The sequence below is a fragment of the Schistocerca serialis genome, chromosome 3, assembly GCF_023864345.2.
Source record: "Schistocerca serialis cubense isolate TAMUIC-IGC-003099 chromosome 3, iqSchSeri2.2, whole genome shotgun sequence".
Lineage (NCBI taxonomy): Eukaryota > Metazoa > Arthropoda > Insecta > Orthoptera > Acrididae > Schistocerca > Schistocerca serialis.
The window spans coordinates 199,257,427-199,271,304 of record NC_064640.1 but is presented as its reverse complement, the minus strand read 5'-3'; the positions used below and the strand labels follow the sequence as shown (position 1 = coordinate 199,271,304).

General features: G+C 37.4%; 1 protein-coding gene across 2 annotated transcripts in view; it reads right to left on the bottom strand.

Moving 5' to 3' along the window:
• Nucleotides 1-223: 223 nt before the first annotated feature.
• The window catches only part of LOC126469910 (OTU domain-containing protein 5), a 96,142-nt gene continuing 82,487 nt past the window's right edge, over nt 224-13,878 (bottom strand). For both annotated transcript variants that reach the window (XM_050097272.1, XM_050097274.1), the window contains exons 6-9: nt 8,643-8,854; nt 8,446-8,571; nt 8,060-8,333; nt 224-6,109 (exon numbers count right to left, since the gene is read on the bottom strand). In XM_050097272.1, coding sequence (XP_049953229.1) covers nt 5,958-6,109; nt 8,060-8,333; nt 8,446-8,571; nt 8,643-8,854 — 764 coding nt within the window. In that variant the 3' untranslated portion in view covers nt 224-5,957. The remainder of the gene's footprint in view (nt 6,110-8,059; nt 8,334-8,445; nt 8,572-8,642; nt 8,855-13,878) is intronic.

Sequence of the window (13,878 nt, the reverse complement as noted above, 5' to 3'; positions counted from 1 at the left end):
AACTCTGAAAATTCAGAGTAGGTAGGTACTTGCAATTACACTGCTGCACAGAATTTTATGGTGTCCAACTCTCAATGTTTTTATGCAACAGTTTATGGATTTACACAATGAACATAAGTGCTAAGCCAGTGTTTGAGGGGGATGCAGGTGGGGCTAGGGGAGGTGGAAAAATAATCAATTGTTATGAGATGAGTTATCTTCAGAGTAGCAGCTAAACAAAATCTCTCACTTTAAAATGTCTTGTTTTGCTTCTCAGTTTACATACACAATGAACATAAAAAACTTGTCACCACAATATTTAGGCAGAGATGGCAACTTGCCTACATATTCCAAGGCATCTTAAAACGAATATATCTGATTACACTGTCCTTAAGCAGACTGCAGACATACTCTCACAAAAATGGCATACTGCAACAAAGGACAGTGTACTCATGAAAACATAGAAATATCACAAAAAGTTTCAAACATATCTATTAAAAAATTCTGAAATGTTATAGCACCTTCTACAGTTTCAGGAAGGCACGACTGGGCCAAGAATTGGTGTTTTCCACAAAACAGATAAAGCTGGTAAACACTCTTACTGATTGTAACACACACACACACACACACACACACACACACACACACACACACACACACACCTCTTTACCTAGTCTTTTATTAATTAAAAATCGTGTCCAACAATACGTGAATGGTCTACATCTAAATTGTAATGGCAGTAATCTATCACACAGGCAGTATACATTTACAAATTTATTGTATATGCAAAAGTAAGTATTTATTGCAGTATTTAGAAATTCAATGGAGGCAGTTCTGTTCCACTAATTTTTCAACCATGTTTACACATGTATGTGATCTTAAAGTTCTAGATTTTTTTTGTAAATAAATAAAGTAAAACAAAAGATTTAATATTAACATTGCAGCAGACTGCAATATAACATTTGTAGCAGAATAATGGCAACACATTTATGCCTCTGTCCTTCTGAAGACTATCTACTGCCTGTTAAATATCTCTAAAAGAAAACGATAAATACACAAAAACGAAAGCACAAACAGATTAGGCATAACAAAACTTTAATCAATATAACTATAAAAATATACAACTAAATATGCATAATTTTGGAAAGGAAAGAACAGATTTATAACATAAGGTCACTATATGATAAACAAACAACAGAAAACTGAAGCATGAACATATTAACAAAAGTGTATGGTGTTTGTGTTTTACTCAGAGCACGTACTGTTTGTCAACATAACTTTTTCAACAATACCTCTTTTAAAATATCACAGAGTGGGTCACTGAATATAAAAACTTACAAATTCCAGTATAATATTACAGCAGAATATAATTGTAATAAATCAACTGCAGTACTGAAATGAAAGGAAGAAGCAGAAGCTTATCTTCAAGCAGCCTGAAAAAATTATATAAGCGCTGAAATTTAATTTCAACTGAACTCAAGAAAATCAAATAATGCTCTCACTAATTAAAAAATACAATCAACTTTTTCTTATACCCCTCACTTCACACTTTTCAGAGGTATATAATTCAGAGTGTCTTCGATGTTCTGTTTCATTGGGTGAAATTTGAAATTACATACACATGATAAACAAATTTAAAATACAAGTATCAGAAATTTATACATTATTATGCTGTTCATATTAATCTGATTACAAAATGATATGTCACAGAACTCCACGAATACAGTAGAAACAATGCTGGTGACTGAATTCGTAACTTGTTTCCATGTTCTGTTAGATAGTTATTACAAAAAAAGTTGACAGACAACAATGTATTTTCTGCCAAATTTAACAACTTTTAAGTCACTTTTTTTCCGTTTGAATGCACTTCACTCCACAAAATGATTCTAAATTGATGTCTTCCCTATAACACAGAACCTGAAAATTGACAGGCAATCCTGAAAATTGACAGGCAATTTCATGCTTTGCCAAAATGTTACACCCTTAATTTTAAGAAAAGCTAAGCAAATATTATGCCTATAATTTGGCTGCAAGTCATAGCTAATTACAATTGTTGTTAACCAGTATTTACAAATGATTACCTTAAGAAAATTTTAAAAAATTAACATTCAATTTGCAAATCTTACATAATACCATTATGTACAAAAAGTATGACAAAATTATATCTGTGCCACAAAAAAAGATTAAAATGGTCTTTTTTACCACAGTGATGATTATATCTTATACATATCCACACACGATAGATGCCTTGCTTCAACTTTATGAATTTACAAAATTTTCCATTAAGCTGAAATATATCACAGAAACTGATAAATAGAGGAAGATCCATATAACACACACACACACACACACACACACACACACACACACACACCCTAATAATAAACCAACTGTAATCCAGAACACCTTGAAACTGAAGGAATGTTTAAGAATTAATAAAAAAAAATTGAGGAAGTACCAAAAATAAAAGTAATACACGACTGATACCCGTCAGAAGCAACTGAAGTGAGCAATATTCCGCTATGAAAATAGTGTAAAAATAAATGCAAGGTTTTTAAGTTTGCTGTCTAGGTCAATAGAGCCTTAGTGGAAGCTCAAATTAGACAAGAATGAGAAGGAATTGTTCATGGTTAAGGAATCACACCAGCATTCCCCTGGAGTTGGGTGAGGGAGTCTCTGAAAAACCTGCATCAGACTGGTTGGATAAGAATATGGACACAATCTCTCTCAAATACAAGTGAAGGTGTGTGTGTGTGTGTGGGGGGGGGGGGGGGGGGGTAGATACAGGGACCATTAAGAGTAAGAACAGATTAAATGTGTCACTCTGTGCAGGAAGTGACAAAACTAGTTACGTGTAGAACAAATATATATTTTATAATATTTTGATGAAATCTTTCCACAAAACTCTCTAATCATTTGAAACTGTCCCCATAAGACCCACAGCTTCAGGTGATTGAGAGGAGAAAATATAAGAAAATGCTGTTTGACAATAGCGTGTATAGCAATGAGATCACAGGATAGCATAATTTCAACTGATACAAAACTGTGCTCTTGGAAAAGACAAATACGACAGGGATGTATAATTACCACTGATGGAAGCAAGTACAGTAATTGTACAAAAAAATGCTAACTGACACACTAATGAAACAGTACAAAGTGATTAGAAAGTCCTCTAAAATCATCCAGCTCATACAAAAACGAACTGAGAACAGTAGGGTGAAATAACCGACTATAGCTGTGGCAATATTCACTTTAGCACACAGCTAAAAGGAAACAGAACTCTATAAAGTCTAGAACCATGAAATCTTACCTCTGTTCTCTGAAGTAGTCTTTATAAACAATATGAGGCAACTCATCCATAAATGGATATAGTATGAAGTTGTTACATCCACAAAGCTGCAACAACAGTTCAGGAAACTGGGGAACTGCTTGTACAGATGTCAAAGCTGGTTGCCATATTCCCACAACTATTTTTTTTTTTTTTTTTTTTTTTTTTTTTGTGGTGTTGGGGAGGCACTCCCACCCTCTCGCCCACAGCCTGTCCAACCTTCATCACTAAACAATATCCCACCTCAATTGCAGCACCAAATTATGTATCATAGATGGTGCTCAAGAATAAACAGAAGGCTTAAAGATTGTTTCATCACACACTGACCTTCGAATTCTGTAACCTATGAATGTAATCGGCAAAACCATGGATCTCATTAACAGTGTCAGTCTCACTCAAATACACAGACACAGCAATAGAATTAGGAACAGATCAATCTGATAAAGACATATGCTGTTTACCTGTAAACAGACACTGACACAAGAATGTAGAATGTCAATTAACCACAGCACTTTTTGAATGCTGTACTTTTACAATTAGATAAACAAATTTAACTTAGATCAAACTTTACCAAACCACAATAATTAAAAACCGATATATATTTTTCAAATCAATGCTATTGCAAGGCATGTATACCAGTTAAAAGTGATACATTACAGCCAACTAGTGCCAAGAAATTGTGTTAAACAGTTTGAAATCTGAAAAACTTAATTGAATCACTGTATTACGATTACATTTCATTCTTCTTGTGACAAAATACGTGGAGAAAATATTATAAAAGACCAAATGGGAAAATACAGATAAGCATACAAAAAGATAACTAAAGCATGTGTAAGGAACATTTACACCAATAATGGATATACTGTAACGGAACAGATGAAATATCCAAAGACATCTGATAGACTGAATTACAAGACCACATATCAAAGCACAATGTATAAGATTTTGAACTATTTACAGCAAATGAATGTCCCTAAGAAAGATTTAATTTAGTTGGGAAGAAAAGTTGTGGCCTAATATATCATGGCCCGATTGTCTCAGCACTACTGTGTGGAGTTAAAATGGTCAGAGGACCAATAAGCTTTTAATATTTTGGGGAACCAGCCAGTAATTAACAAGACAATGATATAACAGAACCTGCAAAAACTCATCTAAAATCCTGGGCGAAGAATTCTGAATGTTGACAGTGCCCAACATAACAATACAGTAAGGGCTTAGCACCAAACATGGGGACTTCGAAAACCCAACACGAAATTTTGATAGATACTGGTCAATCATTACTGTGAGTTTTTTCAAAAATAAAGTAATTCCAGATTCTCTAGTATAACTGCCTAAACTTATTACTGCTCCACAGCACACATTAACTGAAGAGTGTTTAAAACATGTCCTACAAAATTCAACACTACTTATGAGAAACAATCAACCTGTTGTTAGTACTGTACACTTACCTATTCCTAATGATAACAACAAGCAAAGCACAATATTATATCAATTTATATTCCATTTTCTTCCTTCCTATCTTGGTGTCTATCTTTACATCATTCGATTACAAGATTCTTTCAGCAATAATTCTGAGTACTACATTCTTACCACCTGCCTGCTGTCATAAGCCTACCTACTTGTTTTACCCCTCTTTACTGGTTAAACTTTAAATTCACAGAAGTGATTGTGATGGTCAGTCACCTTCAATTACAGAAATACAGCCTGCACGTCTGAGTTTGTCAAAATTTTCTTTATTGCATTTCTTAAAAAGTAAATAGCTGATACTGATTTTTCATCACTGTGATTCATAACTGCCAGAATATGTAAATGAAACTTATGACAACAACATAAATAACTTCTAGTACTGACAAATATTAGCAATTTTATTAATCTGTGACTATTGCTTTTGAATGTATGTATTTATGTATGTAAGGTTTGCTTGGTACTTGAGTGACACTTTTATCACAAAATTTTCTAATCATTATCTGGTAAACATGATTGAAAATTGCAGGATAATATGTGATCACAACCACAATGCTTTCTAAGCTTCCTCCAGACTTTTTGAATAACCCCTAGGGGTTTACTCAAAAGTTGATTCCTCAATCATGGCTAATTCATAATGATCAGATGATTATTTTCACAAATTATTCCTCTTATTTGAAAAGATAGCAAACTCTAAATGCAACTAATTGTTGCAGCATGATTATTGTACAATAAAGTTATTAGTCTTATACTGATTAGTGTAACCATTACTTCATATGAAATGATATGAAAGACTGGAATTGATGGATCTTCTTAAATGTCTGAAAGGGACTGGCTATCCCAGTACATCACAGTGACAAATTGTTTAAATCCAGAACACAAACCTATTACAATGCAAGTGATGAAAAAATGGTGATGTCTCACATTTCACTTAATTTGATCTGTTATTTTATGCATGTCACAACTCCTTGCAGGTTTTGTGCTCTGTTTCCGGAACTATCTACACTTTTGCACTATGCTTATCTGCAAAAACTTTTGCTAATATATTTTAATAAGGCAGCTGCTTTTTCAATTAGTTTTAAGTAAATGATTGAAGAATACTTGTCTTTCTGCCACAACACACTTTCACATGCATGCACACACGCATGCTCACTGCCGACACTCTTACAATATCCTGAATTATTTGTTACCGTGATGTCGATGGTCGGTTACTGTCTATAGACTCTTGATCATTCATCTCTTCTGGCCCTCGTTGTTTCTTTAAGTTATCCATGTATTCCTGCTGTGAAGTAGCTAATACTTGTGCCAAAATGTCAGCATCTTCCCATTCAGTCAGCCCTGTAACATATCAGTTGAATAAAGAAAAAAAGATCTGATATCAGATTAATAATAGTGATGAATAATTCAGACAACCATCATAGGCAATACTTTGTACACCCTACAACAGGCTGTTCCAACCGAGCTCCAGGGAGCCGGAGCGCTCACTGCGGTAGGTCGGAGCCCACGTGGAGGGGGGAAAGCGAACTCACTGCCTCCTGCCCGCATGCAGCCCCAACTGATGCAATAATCCGTGTTCAATGACAGCTATGACTAACCGCGGGAGCCCTGTACCTCTATTGCAGGATACCTTTCTATTCATTGAGAGGGATGGTCGTCCGCAGTGTCTTGTATGTCAAAGTATTTAATTCTGCGAAGAAGTACAATATACAACGACATTATACACCTTCACGCAGCGCACTACGATCAGGTAGAAAGCATCACCAAGGTTTTGCTTCTCGTTTGAAAACTAAACTCAGGGACGAATTCGGGGAAGACATTTTGACTCTTCATTGTTTTATTCACCAAGAGGCACTGTGTGCTGGAACAGTAGAGCTAGGTGGTGCAAAGGAAGATGTCGTGAAGTGTGTTAATTTTGTGCGGCGTCACGGTATGAATCATCGCCAATTCAAAGGATTCCTCAAAGATATGGATGCGAAGTGTGGGGATATACCTCACCATAGCACAGTTCGTTGGCTGAGTCGGGGAAAAGTTCTTGATGTTTTCTTAACCATTCGTGCGGAGATATACCTTTTTCTCGAAATGAAAGGGGAAGAAATGCATTGTGTGAAAGATATAAAATGGATATCAGACTTGGCGTTCCTATCTGACATAACCATGCATCTGAATAATTTAAATCTGTCATTGCAGGGCAAAGGGCAGCTAATCGTTGACATGCACGACGAAATCAAAGTGTTCATGGAAAAGTTACGTTTATTTGAGAGGCAGATGAGTAATGGACATTTAATGTTCTTCAATCGTCTTGTTTCCTTAAAACTACCTGAAGGTACTACTTTCGGCGAATACCAAGCAAAGTTAAAGCAGCTCATCACGTCCTTTGAAACACGTTTCCGAGACCTCACTAGTTTGGAAATCGAACTTAAGGTGTTCAGCACTCCATTTTCAGTTTCCCCCATGACTTGTCATCGTCACTTCAATTGGAGATTATTGATTTGCAAAATTCAAATTTGTTGAAAGAGAGGCACTACAACACGCTGGATTTGTCACGATGGTATCACTCCTTACAGCAAAAAACGTTTCCCATGCTTCACAACAATGCCGCTCAGCTCATGTGCATGTTTGGATCTACGTATTGTTGTGAGCAGCTTTTCTCAGATATGAAAAGAGCAAAAAGTAAGGAACGATCGTTTCTTCAGGATGCAACAACGAAGGCCATCCTCCACATTAACGCTGCGAACACTTTGACACCCGATATTTCCAATCTTGTAATGAAAAGAAAATGTCAAGCTACAGAGGCCCAATAAATTTAGTGTGCAATTTCTTGTAAAACAGTTGTTTCTTATTTATTTTCTGAACATCGTATTTTCTGGTGTAGCATGTCACCACGTGTTAGCAGCTAAGAGTATGAGGTTGTCGATCTTTTAAGACGCAGCCGGCACCTCAAAACGCTTGCCTTGCCGCCTGCCTCAGCCAGCCGTGCCACGTGCCGGCCCACTTGAATGTCCACAACGAGCGACACGGCTCCCTGGAGCAGGGAGCGCTCCGCGGCTCACAACGGAGCCGACGAGCTGGAACAGCCTGCCCTACATGATGAAACATGCTTTTGCCTCCATATATTCTCAGGCATATGAGCCACCGTCATCCACTCCCCCTCCCCCCCCCCCCCTTTTCCTCAAACCACACACACACACACACACACACACACACACACACACCCCTTTTCTAACATTTCACTTTTATCATCACACATAATTCTTAATTGAATTACACGTAATCTCCATTTTTACAAACCAAAAAGCTCAGGCGACAGATGATTCATGAACGATGCTGTCTCCAACAGCTGAAACCCCTGGTAATGTGCAGCTCGCTTGTGGTCACCACATGAGTTATTGCTCTCAGATGAAGATGCTACTGCTGCATCTAAATGAGTTTCACCAGTCTTTGGAGAATTGCGTGTTAAGTCTGAACGCGGTGGTGATCCGTGTCCTGGAAATCTGCCTCTAGGAGATGACCTCAGTTCTGATGAAGTTACAGTTGCCGAGCTGCCAGTCTCTGTAACTGGAAGCTGCAACAGATATGTTCAATTATATACACAAATTTTTTTTAAAAATTGTGTAATGTTACACTAGAAAACATATTTCTATACCAGAAAAAGTTTAGAACAGAAAAACAATTACCTTTGATTTGTTTCTTTTCTCATTGTCTCGTAACCATTGTAAATAGCTCTCCCTAGCCACCTGCTCCTCTATAGCTTCATTTGTGGCTTCCCAGTCAGTAGCTCTTAGTTTATCCTCCAACATTGTCTGCAAATAAAAATTCATTATTATCTGTCTAGCAACAGTTAGATATATATTGTGAATATTAAATTCCATACCTGCTCAATGTGAAAATCTTCACTAACACTCACAGCTTCCTTCATTAAATTTTTTTCTGCAAGTCCTGGTGTGTAGCTAGGTAAACCCAAGCCAACACCTATTGTTGCTTTATAAGGGTCAACAATGCTGTTATAGTGACTTCCACGGTGGTATGACAATCTTATAGGCTCATTATCTGTCTTGTGTTTTCCATGGAAGATATTTATGGGTTCTGAAAATGTTATTAAAGTTACGAGTTAATTTGTGAAAGCCTGTGTTAAAATTGATTTTGTGTGTGTGTGTGTTTTACACTTTTTAATATATCAATTAAAATTTGAATCTTATCACCTACTCCAAGTCAAAGTGAAATTTATACCTAACAGACAAATCAAGAGAACCAACAGAATTTTAAGAACATATCCAGAGTATATAGAGTAAAAGAACAAAAAAACTATAGAAAAAAAATCAAGAAAATCTAGAGTAATGACTGGGCAGGACTGTCAAAAAATGAAAGACCTGATAAAACTGGAGCAACCACCACAAAAAAAGGAAACACACATGGTGTAAAGTGATGTGTGACAAAGCCACAGAATAAAGGATAAAAGCCTGTAAAAAATTTTAACAGCCAAAAAATTTGAAAAATGGGAAGAAATCATCAAGTTACGGAAGACTTCTTTGAAAATAATCTGCAGAGAGAAAAAAAAAGACATTAGGAAAATAATAGGTTTAAGGAGATGGAAGAGGATTTCAATACCAGAGCAGTCAGAGAAAATATTACAGGACTAGCGAACCAGGTAATGCTTCGTAACTGCTAAATCAGTGATATGTCCTCATTTTCCTGTCTCTGCCCCTCTCCCTGTTATCCTCCCTCCTCCTCCCACTATCTCTTCCCACTTTATATTCATTTCCTCCTCCTCCCCACCCCAGTCTCTCTCTTCCCCGTCTTCCCCCCCCCCCCCCCCTTTTGCATAATTTTAATCTGCAAACAGGTAGGATTACAAAGTCAGCCACAAGTAGAACTTTTCCGTTTTCTGTTACAACCAACCATGAGGAAGAAAATGAAACAACACATTGTTTTGCATATAACTTTAGTGTAAAATTATATATAAAGATAAAATATAGATGGGAGAAGTGATATGTCTAATAGTTTAAATGCCCTACTATTATAATTAAAACTCACTGAGAAAGAAAATGAAACTGCACATATCCAAAGCACAGAACAGCATTTTCTTTCTCACAGTGGGTTTTAACAGAAAACCTGTACATTGTTGTTTAAAAACTGTAGTCTATGTCTCTCTGAATGACTGTTAGAGTATTATGCAAAAATTTGAAGCAAACTGGTCAAGAACTATGAGATTTTTGGTAACAACATTAAAACAACAACTTACCTTTATATAGTAGTATAGATACTACTGAGATTATGCTTCAAAAGGACAAGATGGAACACCGGATATGAATGTGAAAAAGAACTGAGATATTGGCACAGTACTTTTATACAGTACTCAACAGTGATATGCCGACATATATGGCTCAAAATGGCTCTGAGCACTATGGGACTTAACATCTGTGGTCATCAGTCCCCTGGAACTTAGAACTACTTAAACCTACTAACTAACCTAAGGACATCACACACATCCATGCCCGAGGCAGGATTCGAACCTGCAACTGTAGCGGTCGCGCGGTTCCAGACTGAAGCGCCTAGAACCGCTCGGCCACACCGGCCGATGTTGACATATACTATCAGTTTGAAAAACCAAAAACCTAACCTGGATTTCAAACCCCAACACACAAAGAAATCCAGAAGGTAATAAAATCATTGAAAAATAACAGAGCACATGGAGAAGATGAACCCATTTCAAAAATCTGAAAATCAGGCCATGAAAACATTACACCCATAATACACAGTCATCAAAGATACCTAGGAAACCGGAAAGATAACAAAAGAATGAATGTCAGCCCCAATTCAATCCCCTCCTGAAAAAAGATAAAACAGACACCAATAAATACAGAGGAACTTCACTGCTACTCGTCACACACAAAATTCTGCCAAAAGCCCTGATAAATTGGCTACAGTCTCAGATACATCCACAGAAAGAAGAATATCAAGGAGGGTTCAGGAAGGGAAGATCACGCAGTCCCGGAACACCACACTAACATTTCTCAACTTCAAGAAGGCCTATGACTCAGTAGATAGAGAAGTATTCTTCGACACACTGGAAGAAATGAAGGTGGGCAGCAGTACCAGAAAACTATTCATGGAAACACTAACAACTACAACAGCCCAAGTCAAATTTGTGGGAGATATCTTGGAACCATTCGGAAATCAAGACGGGGTGAGACAGGAAGATGACCTGTCACCCATTCTACTTACCACAGTTTTAGAGAAAATAATCAGGACACAGGACAAAGGAGTCAATGGTGGAGATAAGGAAAGAACCGTCAACCTACAATGTCTGGCCATTGCTGATGATATCACCATCATAACAAACAACACAGAAGAAACCAAAAAAGCTCTAGAGACACTACACCAAATATCAGCCGAAACAGGACTACAAATCTCTTATGAAAAAACTCTGTACATGGAGACAAAATTCACAGACACCCACCGGAAACCATGTACAGAAAGATAACACACATAGGAAGTTTCGAATACCTGTGATAGATTACATAGAATACAGAACTGAACTTTATGTCCTATACAGAAAGAATCAAAAAATTACAGAAAGCTTACAGACTTACATGGAGCCACTACAACAATAGTAGTATCTCCATCAATGCCAAATTATGACACTATAATATGCCAGTCTTAACAGAGGCCTTAAATGCCATAGAAACAGCAATACGAGGAGAATGAAAAGCAAGGAGATAGCAAAACAGGAGAGGAAAATACTGGGAAAAAATCTAGAGGGCAGTTCAGGAAGTGGATATCTGGATCAATTGCCTGACAAAAGAACTGTACGAACAGACGGAGAGTATTAAAATCATCAGAAAAAGAGGAGCTAAGTGCTACAGACACTACAGGTTGACTGGAGACAGACTAAAAAAGAACATTTTTAACATAGGACAACTAATAGGGTGAAAACTATCTGGATAAAGGAAACAATGGAAGACCTAAAGAAACTGAACATCTCCACAGAAGACAACAGATGTGGGGAGGGGGGGAGACAGAAATTTGTGCAAACAGAAAAAGAAGGAAAGCAATAGACAAAAGAGAGGAAGAAGAAACACATTGAATATATGAGAGGTTTTTGGGCAGAAAGAACAGAGGGTGGGAGAGGGAGCGTCCCATGAAAATTAACTGTGTGTTAGCATTCTCCTTATAGGGGAATTACTACTGATGCTGCGGCTGATGATGGTGATTCTAGTAATATGTAATATTTGTTGTACTTTAATAACTTGCTCTGCAAGGGAAATTCTGCAAACTATTACACCTAAAAATGTGCACAATGACAATTTTTTGAATTAATCTCATCTTCCCTACTGCGACTACCAGTATTTGAGAAGTCTTTAGCTCGTCTGTTCCATGTAAAAGTTTTCTGCAAGTCTAACAAATATAAACTGTACATTCATACAAATTTATACCAAGAGTAAGTTCACGTAAGTCTCCATAATTTGTCTATGTGAAATGAGTTTGTCATAATGCATAGGACATGCAGGATACAAGAATAAAACCCATATGGAACATACCGAAGACCACCATGAGATCTACCATGTGATGTGAGCACACACAATTGTTCGTGTGGGCATAATGAATTGCAGATTTTGCATATATACCATCTCTGCAATGCCTTTTGTGCACGATATCCTAATACGATACAAGGGGTGGCACTCCCTCTGCACGAGAGCACATATCGACAGCCCTAGCTTGTTCTCGACTGAACCTTCTATGTGATTAGCTTGAAGGTATTTTCTCTTAACAGAAGAATGGAGACGATATTTGGCCAACTCTATAACTGTCTGACACACTTCTAATCTACTGACAGTTCTCCATCACTTGTTGATTAACTATCTGATCACATTGCACTATTAATGGAAATAAACAGTGCAGCAACTTACAGTTCTGAAGCACGTTCAGACAAAGCAGTGGAGGTTATTAATGACAACTGTATACCATTTTTTAAGAAGAAGTTAAAATAAGTAGCTAAGGATGAAGTACATATAGAACGATATGCTAATGTGAAATTAAATTTATTCCATAGTAAATTTGTATCAATACTTGAAAGTAGCAATCCTAAAACGGTATCCAGCAAAGTCCATTACACTGATGTGCAAAACAGTCATCCTGGTGGGCCAGGTGTTATGGTCTGGGAAGGCACAATGTTGTGTGGGTATACTGACCTCTAAATCTTTGAGCACAATACGTTTACTGGTCAACATTATTGGACTCCTTCCCCGTGTGTGCTTTGTCAGGGGTACACTAGGCACCGATTTCATTTTTAGGGATGGCACTATACCACCACTCCAAACAGCCCAGGAGGAGCAGCTATCAGAATGAGAGGATATTCAGCGAATGGACTAGCCTGCCCATTCCTCCCCTCCCCCTTACCCCCCAAACTTAAATCCCATCGAGCATGTGTGGTATGCACTGGGGAGAAGTACTGCAATACGTACACAGACAGCAACAACTATCCAAGAGTTTTCAACCACCCTGGTGGAGGAATGGAATAGCCTACCACAACTACTCCTTACCAATCTTGTGGTCTGCGTGGGAGCACATTGCTGAGCACACATTGTGGTGATTTCACCATGTCCTGCTTTTTGTAATGCCCAAGGGACCATCATAAATTGCAGTAACTTCAGTATAATTGTTCTATTTTAATAAAACTGTTATTTTTGTTCGTCTTATTGTATAGTTCTTTCAATTAATTTCTGTACTACACTATCTTAGTTCTTTGTATGTATGGTACCTTAATATGTACACACATTACACATCAGTGTGTGTGTCATTTCTGCTCGGCATCTAACAGCCTTCCCACAAACACGGCACAGACTTTATGACCTGAGTTTTCAGCACAGTCATAACTACACCTCTAAGCGGACTATGCCTGTCAGTTTGGGCTAGCTGTTTTGTGCCACACTTCCAAAACCTGACCTGCTGCCCAGGGAAAGATAAGCACTAATAGCTTGTTCTTGCTATATGTGCTTGGAAGTGCTAATCGACCTAAAAACATACTACTACTAATGGATATTATTGTTAGTCTGCAAATGAAGTAAATACTGCTATAATTTGTTCAGTGCACTGTCCTCTATCACCAA